General features: G+C 42.4%; 2 protein-coding genes across 2 annotated transcripts; one reads left to right on the top strand and one right to left on the bottom strand.

Annotated features, from left to right (window-relative positions):
- Position 1: 1 nt before the first annotated feature.
- On the top strand, positions 2-6,165 carry LOC119310717 (methyl-CpG-binding domain-containing protein 9-like; the record flags this gene model as incomplete). The annotated part of the gene is made up of 7 exons (XM_037586365.1): positions 2-190; positions 980-1,273; positions 1,974-2,309; positions 2,546-2,641; positions 3,295-3,792; positions 4,026-5,471; positions 5,643-6,165. Coding segments are annotated over 7 exons (3,108 nt in total), but the record flags the coding sequence as incomplete, so codon positions are not given.
- Positions 6,166-10,221: 4,056 nt separating this feature from the next.
- LOC119310718 (MEIOTIC F-BOX protein MOF-like) lies at positions 10,222-12,063 on the bottom strand. Its single transcript, XM_037586366.1, has 3 exons — positions 11,089-12,063; positions 10,806-10,994; positions 10,222-10,479 (listed from the first exon to the last, which is right to left on the bottom strand). The coding sequence occupies exons 1-3, from the start codon at positions 12,061-12,063 to the stop codon at positions 10,309-10,311; spliced, it is 1,335 nt and encodes a 444-aa protein (XP_037442263.1). The 3' UTR covers positions 10,222-10,308.
- Between the last annotated feature and the right edge of the window lie 2,594 nt (positions 12,064-14,657).

Raw genomic sequence — 14,657 nt, forward strand, 5'->3', positions numbered from 1 at the left:
TGCGAACAAGTTGACTTGGCCAGAGTTGACTAGAAGGTATATGTTAGCTATTTCATCCATAAATGGATGCATGGATGTGTCTGATATTTCCAGTCGAGAAGGGGTGAAGTTATTCCGCTGCCTACACGGTGATGGTGGCATACTGTGCGGAGCAGTACCTGGGGTTGCCGGCATGGAGAAGGATGCCCTGGTAAGAATTTTACTTCTACAATTATCTGAACCTTGTGATTCATTTGGATTATGGCTTCCTTTCCTTCTTCAATCAGACATGAGTGGTCTTTAGCTTGCTGTATGCTATGGTTATTTTGCTATCTGTTTTTATATTTTTCTTTAACTTTGTATTTCCTTTTATTAATATTTGCTTTGATTGCAACCCTGTACAATTATATTATACACATTAACTCTACATAATAGTATGTTTCTATGTTGTTTCCATGAGGGATATAACATATATCCCTGTTTTATCCAGCTTAGGAAAAAAACCTTACTCTGTATTTATATGTATTTCGTAGTAATAATAAAAAGAGGTATGTACAGGACTCTGCAGTATAATCAGTTATATTACTTTCTGTCACCATTACTCTGTATTTATATGTATTGCTTTCTGTCACCATTACTCTGTATTTATATGTATTTCAGTATTCCTAGCAAGGCTCGTATAATCAGTTACGAGACTCTGCCCATTTGTTTTTTTTCTATGATATTTTTCAGAGCTTTTCCACCTGTTTGCAGGAATTTTGTTGTTAAATCTTATCTGTGGAGACAAGATTCTTGGTTTTGCTTATTTGGCCGGAGATATCTTGACTACATTGATTCCTTGTCTAGCTGTGTGATTTTTTGATAATATCGAATATAATTTATCTATAGTGTTTTGTTCACCCACTAAGAGATATTATAAATTTCCCATGTTCTTATTTTAGACGATGGTAAATTTTATGTGTATTTTTGCTGCACTGTAATTATTGTATTGTATTTTCAGCTGCTTCTGGAGGCGGAGAATTTGATATGCAGTTCTCTATCAAGTGAAGGAAACAAGGTTTTTATGATGGATTACAAGTATTCTGCTGAGGTGCCTATTGCTGATAATAGAACATTGCCAGATTGGGCAAAAGTACTAGAGCCTGTGAGAAAATTACCAACAAATGTGGGAACGAGAATTAGAAATTGTGTTTATGAAGCTTTGGACCGAAAACCACCAGAATGGGCAAGGAAAGTTTTGGAACATTCGATAAGTAAAGAGGTCTACAAGGCTAATGCATCTGGACGAACCAAGGTTAGTAATGCTCCTGCAGGCTGCAGTTATTGTATTCTTGCTGTTCCAGACTGCGTTTAATTTCCTTTTTCAGGCTTTGACCTGCTCTCAGGCCCTTATAAAAACGAGTATTCTTGATGATCGAGCTGCAATGCTTATGGTGTTTTTCTCTTAATTAAAAAGTAACGAGTTGCAAAAATAAAAGTATGAGTTTGTATTAGTTTATGTTTTAGTACCGTTTGTTGTGTGGGTTGCGTTCTAGATTAAAACTCATGTATTTTGCCCTTGGCCGTCAATACAAATGCATAAATTCCATTTCCTAGTTCCCCTAACACATCTTTTGTTTTACTGTTTTATGTGATGAAGTATTGTATCCCTTTAAAAGGATGACAGGAATGGTTGTAGAATTTTGTTTGAAACCTTGGAAACCAGTCAGATGATGTATTTTGTATTTAAATGTTTTTGTTTATTTAGCCTGAGCAGGAAACTTCGGTTAACATGAACTTGCTGTCAGCATCGCAGTTTAACCAAAGTTTTACTATATAAAAGAGAGAAATCAGTGCATAGCATGGCCATGCTTATGTTGTGAAATGTATTCTGTTGCTGCCTTATTAGACTTATTCGTTGCCATGATACTTTTCTCTATCTTTTATTTTGAGGACATTTGTGACTAGGGGACTATTTGAAAAATACACTAAAAGTTTTTCTTTCCTTGTGACAGAAAGCTGTTTTATCTGTGTTGTCAGAGGCATGCCGTGTAACAGTGCCACAAAAACCTGAAAAACCAAGAAATGAAAGGGAAACTATTTCCATCTCAGAGGTTATCTTGAAGAAGTGTCGTATTGCTCTGCGCCATGCCATTTCCTCAGATGAATATAAGATTTTGGGGAATCTGCTTGGAACTATTCTAGTGAACTCTAATGAGTATGAGGATGAGGGCATCCTTGGATTTTCTGGTATGGTGCCACGCCCTTTGGACTTCCGCACAATTGATATAAGGTTGGCTATGGGAGCTTACTGTGGATCTTGGGAGACATTTTTTGAGGATGTGCAAGAGGTATGTTTTTATTTAACACCCTTTTTTGTATTATGCTATGGTCATACGCATGGGATATTTGCTCAGATTTTCCATGGATGACTTAGCCTGCAAATACTCCAGTCGCGTTAGCTTGTGCTAACTGTTCGATCAGCAAAGGAGTTGTAACAGGCAGTATGCTGAAATTAGAAAATCAAGCTAACAGTTACCTTGTGCACAAACTAGAAAATTTGCTGATCTGTTATGTTTACCTGCAGGTAATATGCAATCTGCACACTGCATGTGCTGATCGAACGGATATAAGGGAAATGGTACTAGAATTCTCTAAGAGTTTTGAATTGCATAAGACAAAGGTTTGTTATCCCTTTCTGTATGGTAGTTTACTGCTTTGAACACCTACTTTTCAGCTGGTTAAATTAAGGACATTTTTAGCAAATTGTGTTTTTTGATCGCAGAACACCAATGCATGCTCCGTATTTCCTTGCTGTTTGTGCAGTACTTGATTACCAATTTTCGGTTAAGGAAAACATAGTTTGAACACTACTTTGTGAAATATTCTGACTAGTCCTCAGGCCTTGTGCTACTCAAGTTCAGCACAATATATGGACTATATGGAGTATATGGATAAATGAGCAGTACAATTACTTTTAGATGTAAACTGCATTGGTTAGAGTCATAACGTAAGTGCTCACCTTAGACCAATGCTTTATTGACTATGATGCCGCCTATTTAATTGGTTAAAGCCATGCTGTAAAATAGCATCAAGTTAGTCAAACTACCTCACGCGATTCCATAATTTCATGTCACCTGCGTTTATAGTGAAGATAATATTGCAACTAGAAAAAAATATGGGTCACTTAGTTAGCTTTATACCGTCTAACTGGGATTACCTATGCTGATTTGAGTATATGTTAGCTTAATGTAAATTTTTCTGTTTACTAAGTAATATTACCAAGGATTTTAGTAACCCTTTTGTCTTTCTGTTCTTTTTACATGGCTGGTGCAGGTGCTTGACCTTGTTCGGAAATTTGATTGTTACCTGTCTAGTGAGAATACTGGTTCAGAAATACATAAGGAGCTACATGATTTTGTGACTGCAGAAACAAAATTACCTAAAGCTCCATGGGAGGAGGGTATCTGCAAAGTGTGTGGCATTGATCGAGACGACCACGTTGTTCTCTTGTGTGATGGTTGCGACTCGGAATACCATACATACTGCTTGAATCCACCACTAGCTCTTATACCAGAAGGAGACTGGTTCTGCCCATCCTGCATATCAGATCCAGAGAAATCACGTCTTGACCAGGGTGCTCGGGATTTGAAACGACAGCGAAAAGGAGCATTTCGCAGCAAACCATCGTGCATGTCAAGTCAAAGGAAATCACATCTTGACCAGGGTGTTCAGCGTTTGAAACCACAACGGAAAGGACCCTATCATGACATGCTTATTAAGTTAGCTCCAGCAGTGGCACAAAAGGAGTACTGGGAGCTTAGCACACAAGAGGTATGGTTTTCTCTTCTATGTTTCAACTTTCAAGTAGATATCTCTACTATTTAGTGTTTGGAAGTTTTAGTCCTTTGTGTATTGCATATTTCGTTGTATTCCTTTATATGATTTTACTTGGCCAAATCATCTTTTCTCTAGTATTTTACGGTATGCCTAATAGTATTTTACGGTATTTTCATAGTGGACAAAGTGACAACCTACATTGTCTAACATTTATCTTCAAAATGCAGAGAATAGATATGCTGAAATTTCTTTGTGATGAAATGCTCAACACAGTCCTGATAAGACAACATATAGAAAAATGTCCAGATAAGTTCAATGATCTCCAGAAGAAGTTTTATGCTTTGAATTATGAATTGAAGGATTTGAAAGATAAGGAGGAAATGAGGACTTCATATGGTGAAATGGATACTTTATCGGACCAGATTTCAAAAGTGCAGGAGTCAATCGGCACAGTAGAGTCAGAGCTTAATATGGCATCCCTGAGAAGAGATTTTCTGGGAAAGGATTCCTTGGGTCGACTGTACTGGGTGTTAGGACGATCTGGTAAACGTCCTTTACTGGTCGCTGATGGAAGCATGCTGATAAGCAAGGAGAGGGACCCAGCATCTACTTCTGATTGTAAAGGGTGGAATTCTGCGTCTGTCGTTGTTTATGAATCGGATGAAGAAATCCGTGGCCTTGTTGACTGGCTAAGGGAATACGATCCAAGGGAGAAGGAGCTGAAACGTGCTATCCAGCAGTGGCAGTGGCAGCGGCAGAGGCATCTTCATCACCAGCTGGGTAATTTCGTTCTCAGTGATCCTCCAGTATCATCCAAGGGGTCGTCGAACGGCAGCGAGCAGCAGCTTATGGAACTTCCCGGTACCAAGGCTGCAGCAATTTTGGAGAAAACATGTCGCTGTGACTGCTTGGAGCCTATACGGCCTGCTCGGCGCCACTGCATAGCATGTCACGAAACTTACTTTACGTCAACTGAGTATGAAGAGCATGCTGGAAGGTGCAATGGACATGTCAACAAGGAGAAGGATTCTGTTCATCGTAGCTCCACCTCTGAGTCCACAAAACCGATGAAGTCATGCCCATATGACTTTGAAGTGATTTGCAGAAAATTTGTCACCAATGATTCAAACAAGGAGATAGTGAAGGATATTGGACTTATTGGATCAAACGGAGTTCCGTCTTTTGTCCCTTCACGTGCAGCTTTTATTGATCCTCCAGTCATTCTGAATAAAAACAAAAAGCAAGATGACATCCCAAATGATGATTGTGTTTCCAGCTCCCTAGAGGAATGCCAGGCAATGTCTGCACAAAAGTTAGGACAGGAGGGGTCCAATTCTGCTCAAGATTGTCCTGCAGCTAGTTCTTCCTGTGATGAAAATGTGTCAAAAACTAAGGAGCCAGCCCCTGCTACTGATACTACTTCCTGTGAGGAAGCAGCATCTTCTGCAACAGACAAGCCAACAAGATTGCTGGCTGTTAACGGTGGCTTGGTTCCGGAGTCATCACTGAGGCCGGTTACAGGAAGAAACTCTCATATCCTCAAGCAACAAAAGATAAATTTGCTTGACATAGAAGCAGCGTTGCCTGAGGAAGCTTTCAGAGCCTCAAAGTCTCAACAAATGAGAAGGCATTCATGGCGTTCTTTCGTGAAGCGTGCAGAATCAATCTCCGAGGTGACTAGTGTTTATTCACCTTAATTTGTGCCACACAAAATATAGACTAGTGTTTATTATTTTTGTGCCTGTCCATTATATTAAAAGCTCTCTAACATCATCATCTCCATACAAAAAAATGCTTGAGAGGGTCTGTACTGATTAGTCGTATCTATTCTATGCCTCTTCCAGATGGTAGTGGCGACCAGCATGTTGGAGAGAGTGATAAAATCCGAGTTCTTGAAGAATGATTGGTGGTACTGGTCCTCCTTCACAGTAGCTATCAAGACCTCAACTGTATCCTCGCTCGCTCTCAGGATATACACTCTCGACGACTGTATCATCTACACCAAGGAGCCTAACACCGTGCCACCGGCTGACAGTACAAAGGTTGTGAACAAGGGGGGAAAGGGGAAAGAGCCAGAACCATCAGCGTCATAATTTGCGCCGCTCGATCCATTGTATACCCCAAACTTAGATGCTCCGCTTTGTTATGTGCAACAATGTGATGCTTTGGTGATAGACAGTGTCTTTGGTTATTATGTGGTCCCTTGAGGCTTTAGAGCTAGCTTTAATTCTGGTGTTCCTGCAAAGCTGCAAACTTGACCGTTCATTCTAATAAGACATACTATTTACCAGACTCTAGTTTTGCGCCTTAGATATGTTAGTGCCGGCAAATTAGGAGGAAAATGCATTGTTTCGAGGATGGTATCAGTAAGAGCTGGCGTTTAATTTTTCAGCCAGGAGCACCTGCATGCGGGCGTAGTAGTTTTTCCTTTTGGGCTAACCTGGTTTGGCTTTCAGGGATACAGATAATTTATGTTAGGTCCGAGAAGCCAATGATCTGGTGCCATTTGTACCCACCTTCACATGATTGACAACACTCCAGCACTGCTCCAGCGCATCGTTCATCACCTCACGCCGGTGAATTTGCCATGAAGGACACAGAGACTCGTCAAGTCTTCCACCTCTTGCGTGGGCCTGGGCATCAGTACGATGGTGTGATCCCAAACATTACTGCGTGCACACGGCTCTCGTCGTTTCTGCAGGCCCGCTCCTTCCTTCTGCTGGAGGAACACCGCGCCGAACGACCTGCGCGACGGCAGGGCTTTCACGCTCTCGTCGGTTGGCGAAATAGCCTATAACTGACGCTTAATGCACATAATAGGATTGCAGATGATGGGATGAGCTTAGGGCGGCAGGGGCTTGCGGTGCTCCTTTCCGGGGGGATGTGCGCTAGTTGGCGAAATAGCCTACAACCGGCGCTTAAGGCACGGAATAGGATCAGGAAATAGGATCAGGGATGAGCTTAGGGAGGCGGGGGGCTTGCGGTGCTCCAGACCAGGCAATGGTGCGACGGTGAGCTTTGGCCCAGAAGTTCATCTCGACTCCTCAAATTTGCTTGCTCCTCGGCCCAACTTCTCCCTCGCGCGCGGCTGGTAAATATGGTGGCTTGGTTCTCATCCTCAGTTGCCGAGATTTAGAGCTGATTGCTGATCATATCATCTATGTATCTTGATTAACCCACGAGGTTATATACTTCTTCCTTCGATTTTATTCTGCCCAATAGGTTTGTAGTAGAAGTGGGTACAGGTTACTCGATCTAATATAACATCCAAGGATGCGGCGGCGGTGTTGCAGATCAAACGGCTGGGCCACTCAAATGTCATTTCTCATCAGTCACAGATGCTCGACTCGGTCTATTTTCTTCTGTCCAGTAGGTTATGTGCGTACAGGTTACTCGAGTTTTATTGTCACTCGGTTAATCCCTGTCATACAGAATTACAAGTTGCATTGCAAATTTGTGGGACAAGCAGATGCATTACAGGCTATTCGAGGTTTATTGTCGCTCGGTTAATCCATCCATGGCATATAAAACTAGAAGTCGCATCACAAATTTGTGAAACAAGCATTACATCCGGTTAATCCCAGTTACATGTTACTTCCTCGAGTTTCTCTAGTAGATACAAGGAGTTGCATTGCAAATTTATGATTATAAAATCAATCTGGACATCATTTTTTCTTATTTGCAAGCACCACCTTTGACCAAAAGCTTGCAAGCAACCTTCTGTTGGAGCTCTTCAGCGATGAGCGCCGCTTTTTGCTTGGTTTGGACATCTATATAGCAAATGATTCAATCAGTTAGACACATCCATCACTTGGGTAACAAACGCTTTTACAACTTGGCTAACACTAGTAATGATAGCAAGCAAGTACAACTAATTCGTGAATAGATCAAAGTATAGTAGATTTAGCTGTACAAAAGGAACAAACAACTCTGTCCAGGTTTGAGACTCGTGATCTAGTTCATTTAGATTATTCTTCGAAAAATTGCAAGTGTCAAGTGCAATGTCTGTACTGATAGCACCATTAGATTATTCAAGAGGCACATCACTCTTGAGAATAAATACATATGGCACCTTTAAAATAATACACAGAACACCTTATATTGGATTCAACACCATAAGTGTGTGTTATCCTAAGCTCCTGTTAGTTACTATTCATTCATTGTTATCTAGAGATTAGTTGCAGCCGAAATATATGTATTTCTAACTATCGGTTTCGAATCACATCATAGGTCTGTTATTGGATTTCGTACTGGATAACAAGAACAAAGGATCGGCTCATTGTGTACATGGCGGCTCCAGTTGACAATCTAATCTTTGAACACTAATCTTTTTTTCTTTGTTACTGTGAACTACTAGTTCTAAAATAGGATCTCAGTGAGTTTTCTGGCTGTAAATCTGCACTTGGTACAACAAACTCATTTGTGTGTCATTTGCACACGAGATAATGATATTTAAATTATCATTGGTATCTTTGTAATGGTGCTATCCTTAAGATCTCTAATTTTTCAAGCAACCTCTTACACTTGGTGTCACAAAAATGTGAGTGTGCCTGTCTCTTCAGCATCAGATAGGTATATTACATCTGCAGAAGCCGCCATGCCATCCAGTGATGATGAATCAGAATCTGACTCCGGCTAGCCTGATGCCGGAGGCCCAACACCTTTACTTGGCAACATATTCAACACAGCTGATGAAACGCTAGATGTTGTAGTCAAACCTCATGGTGATGGCAGTGGTGGAACCTGCTAAATTTGATGTGAACTTGATGACCCCAAAGGTACGGGTATAGTGGGTTGGCACTTGGGTGCAAGCTTGACAATGATGGGTTCCCCGGGGGAACTGCCTGTGGGCATAATTGTCTTGTATTTACTGGAGTGACAGGGGTAAACCATGTCCTTGCCAACATGCTCTCCAGCCTAGTCGGAAGCTGCTGCTGATTTGCAGATGCCATAAAATGCACCTGGGGAGGCAACCTGCGCCGAAGAGGACTGGGGTGAGACTAGAAGTAGTTTTTGCCACATCATCACTAGTGTTTTTTGAACTAGTGAATACATGGGTAGGTATTAGAAGCATGACTAGGGATCATATTTCCACATATCCAACTGAGTTTTCTCTGAATCTCATATTCAATAATCAATGTAATTATGGAAAAGAAATATAAAATTAATTACGAACAAAAAACATAATAATACAATTATTGTTGTCTCTAGGGCATATTTCATACATTTATCATTGTCTCTAGGGCATACTTCTAATATCAGGAATAAGATTCTTCGACATACAACCTTTTCTGTAGTCTCTTAACATGTCACACACAACAAACTTATTTTGTGTTGAGATTTGAATGCACTTAATTGTAAATTATGGTCCTACAACTAATCGATATTCATAATTTTACGTCTTAAGCAAAATCTACCCGATGGCGATCTGAACTTACACAAAACGATATGTTGGATTGTGGTAGAATCTTTAATCTCGTGCTGATATAATATCATTTACAGAAGTCCTCTTGACCATAGGTAGTATCATGCATGCTAACAACAAATTTTTGTTGAGGTGATACACAATTTAATGAGGGAAGAGAGGATTAAGTATCATGATATGATTCTGTATGTCATATGAAATGTTGTATTAGTGTCATACATGTAAATAAATATAGGAAACTATGAAACCAAATTATAATACTATGCATTGTGGCGGTAATATTATATAGTATCATATGCAGAATACTAGTATATGATACGTCTCATTGTGACCGGCCTTAGGGCAACAGGTCAACTGATGCAGAAGCCGAGGTCATATAACTTTATTGTTTTTTGGGTTGTCTTAATCTTTTATTATTGCGAATAACTTTTTTTAGTGTTATTGCGAGCTAGTAACTTCACTTGTGCTTGATGCATGGCAACAAATGATGTGACTGAGTGCATCAATCGATATAAAGGTTGGAGTACAGCAGCTTTTTTGTGGGGAAGAAACTTAGTACTACAGCAACTGACCCTCTGGCTCACGATTTAAACTTTTGTTTACTGTAAAGACGATGGACCAGATAACAATCTGAACACTACCTGTATGCACTGATCTAAATCATGCCGAAGCTCAATGTACTTTCATACTTGTTTATAAAGTTGGCTCGACTCATTATTTCGCATACCTATCGAACACCACGTGTAAACGACCAACTGACTTAGGGTGAAACTTTATTTTTTCACGTATTGATACCACGTACAACCTGCTAACTCACGTATGAACCAGTGACAATTGTTCACGATATAAACTTTCATTTAGCTTACCAATCTGGTACTCCTATGTACAGACAGAAAAATTGATCATGTCATAGTGTTCTTGCAAATACCATAACAATACATGCCAATATAATATGTTATTGAAGATCAAAATACCACAACAATACATACATGCCAATATGGGTCAAAAACCAAAGATGTTTCACACACAATAACTCCGTGCTAGTTACTAGTAAAAGGCAAACATGATATAAAAACATGGTGTTGCTATTCGACTCTAATGAGTTCAATCTTGTTCTTCGGCAGGCTCCTTGAAATGCTCAGCAAAAACGCGACCAATAGGGGGGCAGCATCATCATCATGCTGGTATATAATTTCAGTAAGCCTAAGGTTGTCGCACATGAAATCCACCAGGTCGTCATCTCCAAAATACCAGTTCTGTTGACAGCATGGAGGATTAATATTGCAGACTAAATTGAGTTATGGAAAAAAAATAGATGAAAGAAGTAGCGCATGTTTGTCACTCGTTTGGTTTACAGCCACACTGGTAGCAACATTGTTTTCTCACGTGTCATAGGCTTATAAATGTGTGGCAAGATTCTCTCAAATGCGGCCAAGTGTAGAATCTCTTTTGATAGCTTAACCTCTTCTTTTTTTCCGCGGGTTGATAACTTAACCTTTAAACATGTATGCCAAACAAAGTGTGGTAAATAATGACTTTTTTTTGTGTCAAAATATATAATGACCAAGTTTAGTATACCAACCAAAGAGTACCCTGGTTGCACCTTGCTACAGCGCAAAGTGAGCTTCTCCAGGTTAGGTGACTTGTGCAGGTAAGGCTTGAGCCCCACGAAGTCGTCGCCAACAATGTAACACTCGTCCAGGAACAAGGTTCTAAGGTTCTGGAATACAGGAAGCTGAAGTTCCACAGAATCCCCAGGTCGGAACAGCAACTGAAAAACAGACATCCAGTTCCTGGTCGTTAAATAGCTCTAGATAAAGGAGATGCAAACGGAATAAAAAGGATGCCAATTACGAAGAACATACCCTGAAATGGGACAGGGTCAAAGTTGTCACATTAAGCAGCACGCCAAGAACCGATTGGAGCGCAGTTGCATCGTTTTCTTCAACCTCATTGAGCTCCTCGTCAGTCATCATGGGCAGATGAACCGACGCATCAGCAAGAGAGTCCATGGTATGTGGTTCATTGATATCAACAATGTGATCAAGCTCCCCGGCCAAGCGGAGAGAAACAAGAGCAGGAGCCCTTATAATCAACTTGAAAATCTCATCCTCCTCCTCATCATCACTTTCGTCATCTTGCACCATGTATAAACCCTCCACAACCAATTTCTTGAGTGAGAAGGAGGTGATCTCATACCGGGTGGTGAAGTAACTGCAGTTTTCCAGTCGCACGTCCTCCAGCGCAGGGCACCTGCTAAAACTGATGTGGCTCGCAAAATCCTTGTCCAGGTGCACGTTGCAAAGGTGCAGCCTTTTGAGCTGGTAAGGCGGTGTATCATCTTGGCTGATGACGCGACGGACCCAAAGGCAGGCCGGCAGGCGGAGGTCTTGAGAGCTTAGCAGCAGCCGGAACGCATCTAGGAGCACAAGGTTGTTATGGTGGTCCAGGAGGAAGTTGGTGAAGCTCTGCAGCTCGTGGTCGCTACCGAACTCCCGCTGCTGGTCGATGTGGATGGACGGCACGGAGCGCCAGAGGTGCCTCCAACTCCTGGACAGCACGCACATCCGCACCGTCTGCCGGGACGACTCGAGGCGCGACAGGATGGCGCGGAGGACGTCGTCCCCCAAGGTGCTCAGCGTCCGCGGGTCGTCGGCGGCGGCGGCATGGCCAACGCCGCCACCCCCACCCACATGCACATCACCGCCGCTCCCACCCGCATCGCCGTGGCTGTCGTCGTCACCCGCATCACTGCCGCCGGCCCCGCCTGCAACTGCAAGGCACGGCCGCTTCGGCTCTTGCTCGTCGGAGGCATCCGTGGAGCGCCTTGCTCCATCCATTTTCTGCTGTTCTGGATGGATTGCTGCACTAGTGGATGTGGATCAGACGAGGAGAAGACATATGAACTGGGGTACTAGCTAGTAGTACTACTTGAGAGTTGAGACTGATCGATTCTGTCCTTGTACTGAAGCCAGCCAGCTGAATGCTTGAGGTTAGGTTACAACGATGGGCATATCGGCCCTTAAATAGGAACCTAAACCAACTATAGTACGCATAGGCTGACGTCAATTACTTGCGTTACATCAGTGCTTTGAATTTCTTTTTTCTAATTAAACCGAACTTGCCGACCTGCAGCTGCTATCTTTTTCGCTTTTTAGCTAAGGCATGCATCTACAACGCTGACTCTCAAATCGGACACCGTATTCGTGCGCAGGCTGAGGGAGATCAGTTCGTAGGCACTAGTGTGGAAGCTGGGCCTCCGACCATGTCCGCATACGTTTCAAATCGAATTTCAACAAGCCGGACGAATTTCATTTAACACGACGGAATTCAGCAAAATTTGGACATAATTTACATAAAATGAATGATATTTCGTCCGTTTAACTAAACCAAGCCCGAAACACTCAATACAAAAATAGTTCAAATTCAGCGAGATAACCAGATGTTCAGCAAGTTTTTCGAAATCATCTATTCCAAATTCAACAATACTAGAGCCAGAACCGGCACTTATCATCCCACACTAACTGCCCCTTAAGCTCCATCCAACAACGTATGCGCGTGAATGGCCTGCCCTCGGTCCTGTAGTATATCATGACATCGCGTGCACGCTGTAAAACATGTACAACAACATTGAGTGAATGAATAAATTAATCAACATGTAGAGTAACAGGAAGCAATACTTAGAGGATCTCGGTCCCCCCGCCAGCGGGAGGTACTCCGTTCTCGTTCTTGTTAGTTTCAGCGTCTTGGTTGAGGCTGTGTGGCGGAGGTGATACCCCTCAGTAGGAATAATGTCTACCACGTTCTATCCTCATCCCGATGGTGCGTCTAGCTTTGTTGGAGGGTGTGTGGAGTTGTGTCTCCATCGGATCTCGCAGGATTCGGTCGGTACTGGTCTTTGGTGGATCCGTTTGGATCTGGTCTTTGTTCGTCTTTATTTGGGTGTTTACAGGTTTGGTCCTCCAATCTACGACTTTCTTCATCGGTGATGGTTCCTGCTCTGGTGCGTTGGTCCTATGGGGCCTTAGCAAGACGACTTCTCGACTGGCTACTACAACTATGTTTCCCCGGCTCCGACGAGGGAGGGCAATGATAGCGGCGCGCCTTTAGCTCGCTCCAGTGCTTTCTGTCATCGCTAGGTGGTCCATGGACCTGGTTGTAATTTTCATCATCTCTGATGTTCTTTGTACTGTCATCATCACAAAAGAAAAGTAATACTTGCTATCTCTATAGTTGAAGAGCCTAATGGCCACCTTGTCTTCTTACCGCGGGCGACTTATCGCAGGCTTCTTGCCGCGGGCTTCTTATCGTGGGCTTCTTACCGCGGGCTTCTTATTGCGGGCTTCTCATCTCCGGGACTCTAGGGACTCATCTTTCGGGTGATTCATCTCCGGGACTCATCTTCCGGGCGACACATCTTCCGGCTCATTATGTCCTACTTATCTCCCTGAGTGAACTTAACTCCAGAGATGACTTATCCTCAAAGATAACCCCAGAGATGACTTATCCTCAGAGATGACCCCAGAGATGACTTATCCTCGGAGATAACCCCAGAGATGACTTATCCTCAGAGATAAACCCAGACATGACTTATCCTCAGAGATAACCCAGGAGATGACTTATCCTCAGAGATGACTTATCCTCATGAGCGGATGTAGTAGTGGGTAATTTTCCCGACAGGCGGGGTGTTAGAGTCCTACGCGGCTGCGCAAAGCTCCCTTCTGCCACTTATTCCCCATCACTTGCTAGTTTCTCTTCGGCATGGTTGCTTGTAAGTCCTCCCCATCATTTTCTTCTTCTCCTTCCTCATCCAATCCAATTGATTGAGCCGAGCTAGACCCATCATTTTTCTTCATCTTCTTCGTGTCTTTTTTAAGCTCTTGGAGGACAGTTTGCCACCTGGGTTCCCATTCAGTTCAACCAACAATGTGAAAAAGTAAATGACTTCTTCTCCACTTGATGGTACAAAGCCGCCACCAAAGTTGCATGGGTTTGAACTCTGATGCCGCTTTGGTTCCGGCCTACAACTTGTTTGAGATAAGCAACAAATTTGCTAACAGCATCTTGGATGAGTGACCATCTATGTTTAAAAGAGCACGGGACATAGTTGGTGCATATTGGGTGTGGCTTCACATTGTGTTTTTGCTCATGGTAAAGTTTGTGGATTTTTTGCCAATATTTCTCGCATGTTTGCTCGGTTTCACAAACGGGGTCCATGCTAGTGTTGCACCAACTTTCACATAACAAAACATCTTTAAATTGTGTGATTGTGGAACCTTTAGGCTTTGCAACTTTCTTCTTTTTAGTGTGTGATGTTTGCCCAACTTTAAACAGCGAGGAATTGGTATCCTTCATAGTAAATTTCAAAGACTCTTGACCATTATTTATCAGGTCATGCAATATTTGTTCCTACCTATAATAGGCATCACAATTT

This window comes from Triticum dicoccoides, chromosome 5B (genome assembly GCF_002162155.2).
Source record: "Triticum dicoccoides isolate Atlit2015 ecotype Zavitan chromosome 5B, WEW_v2.0, whole genome shotgun sequence".
Lineage (NCBI taxonomy): Eukaryota > Viridiplantae > Streptophyta > Magnoliopsida > Poales > Poaceae > Triticum > Triticum dicoccoides.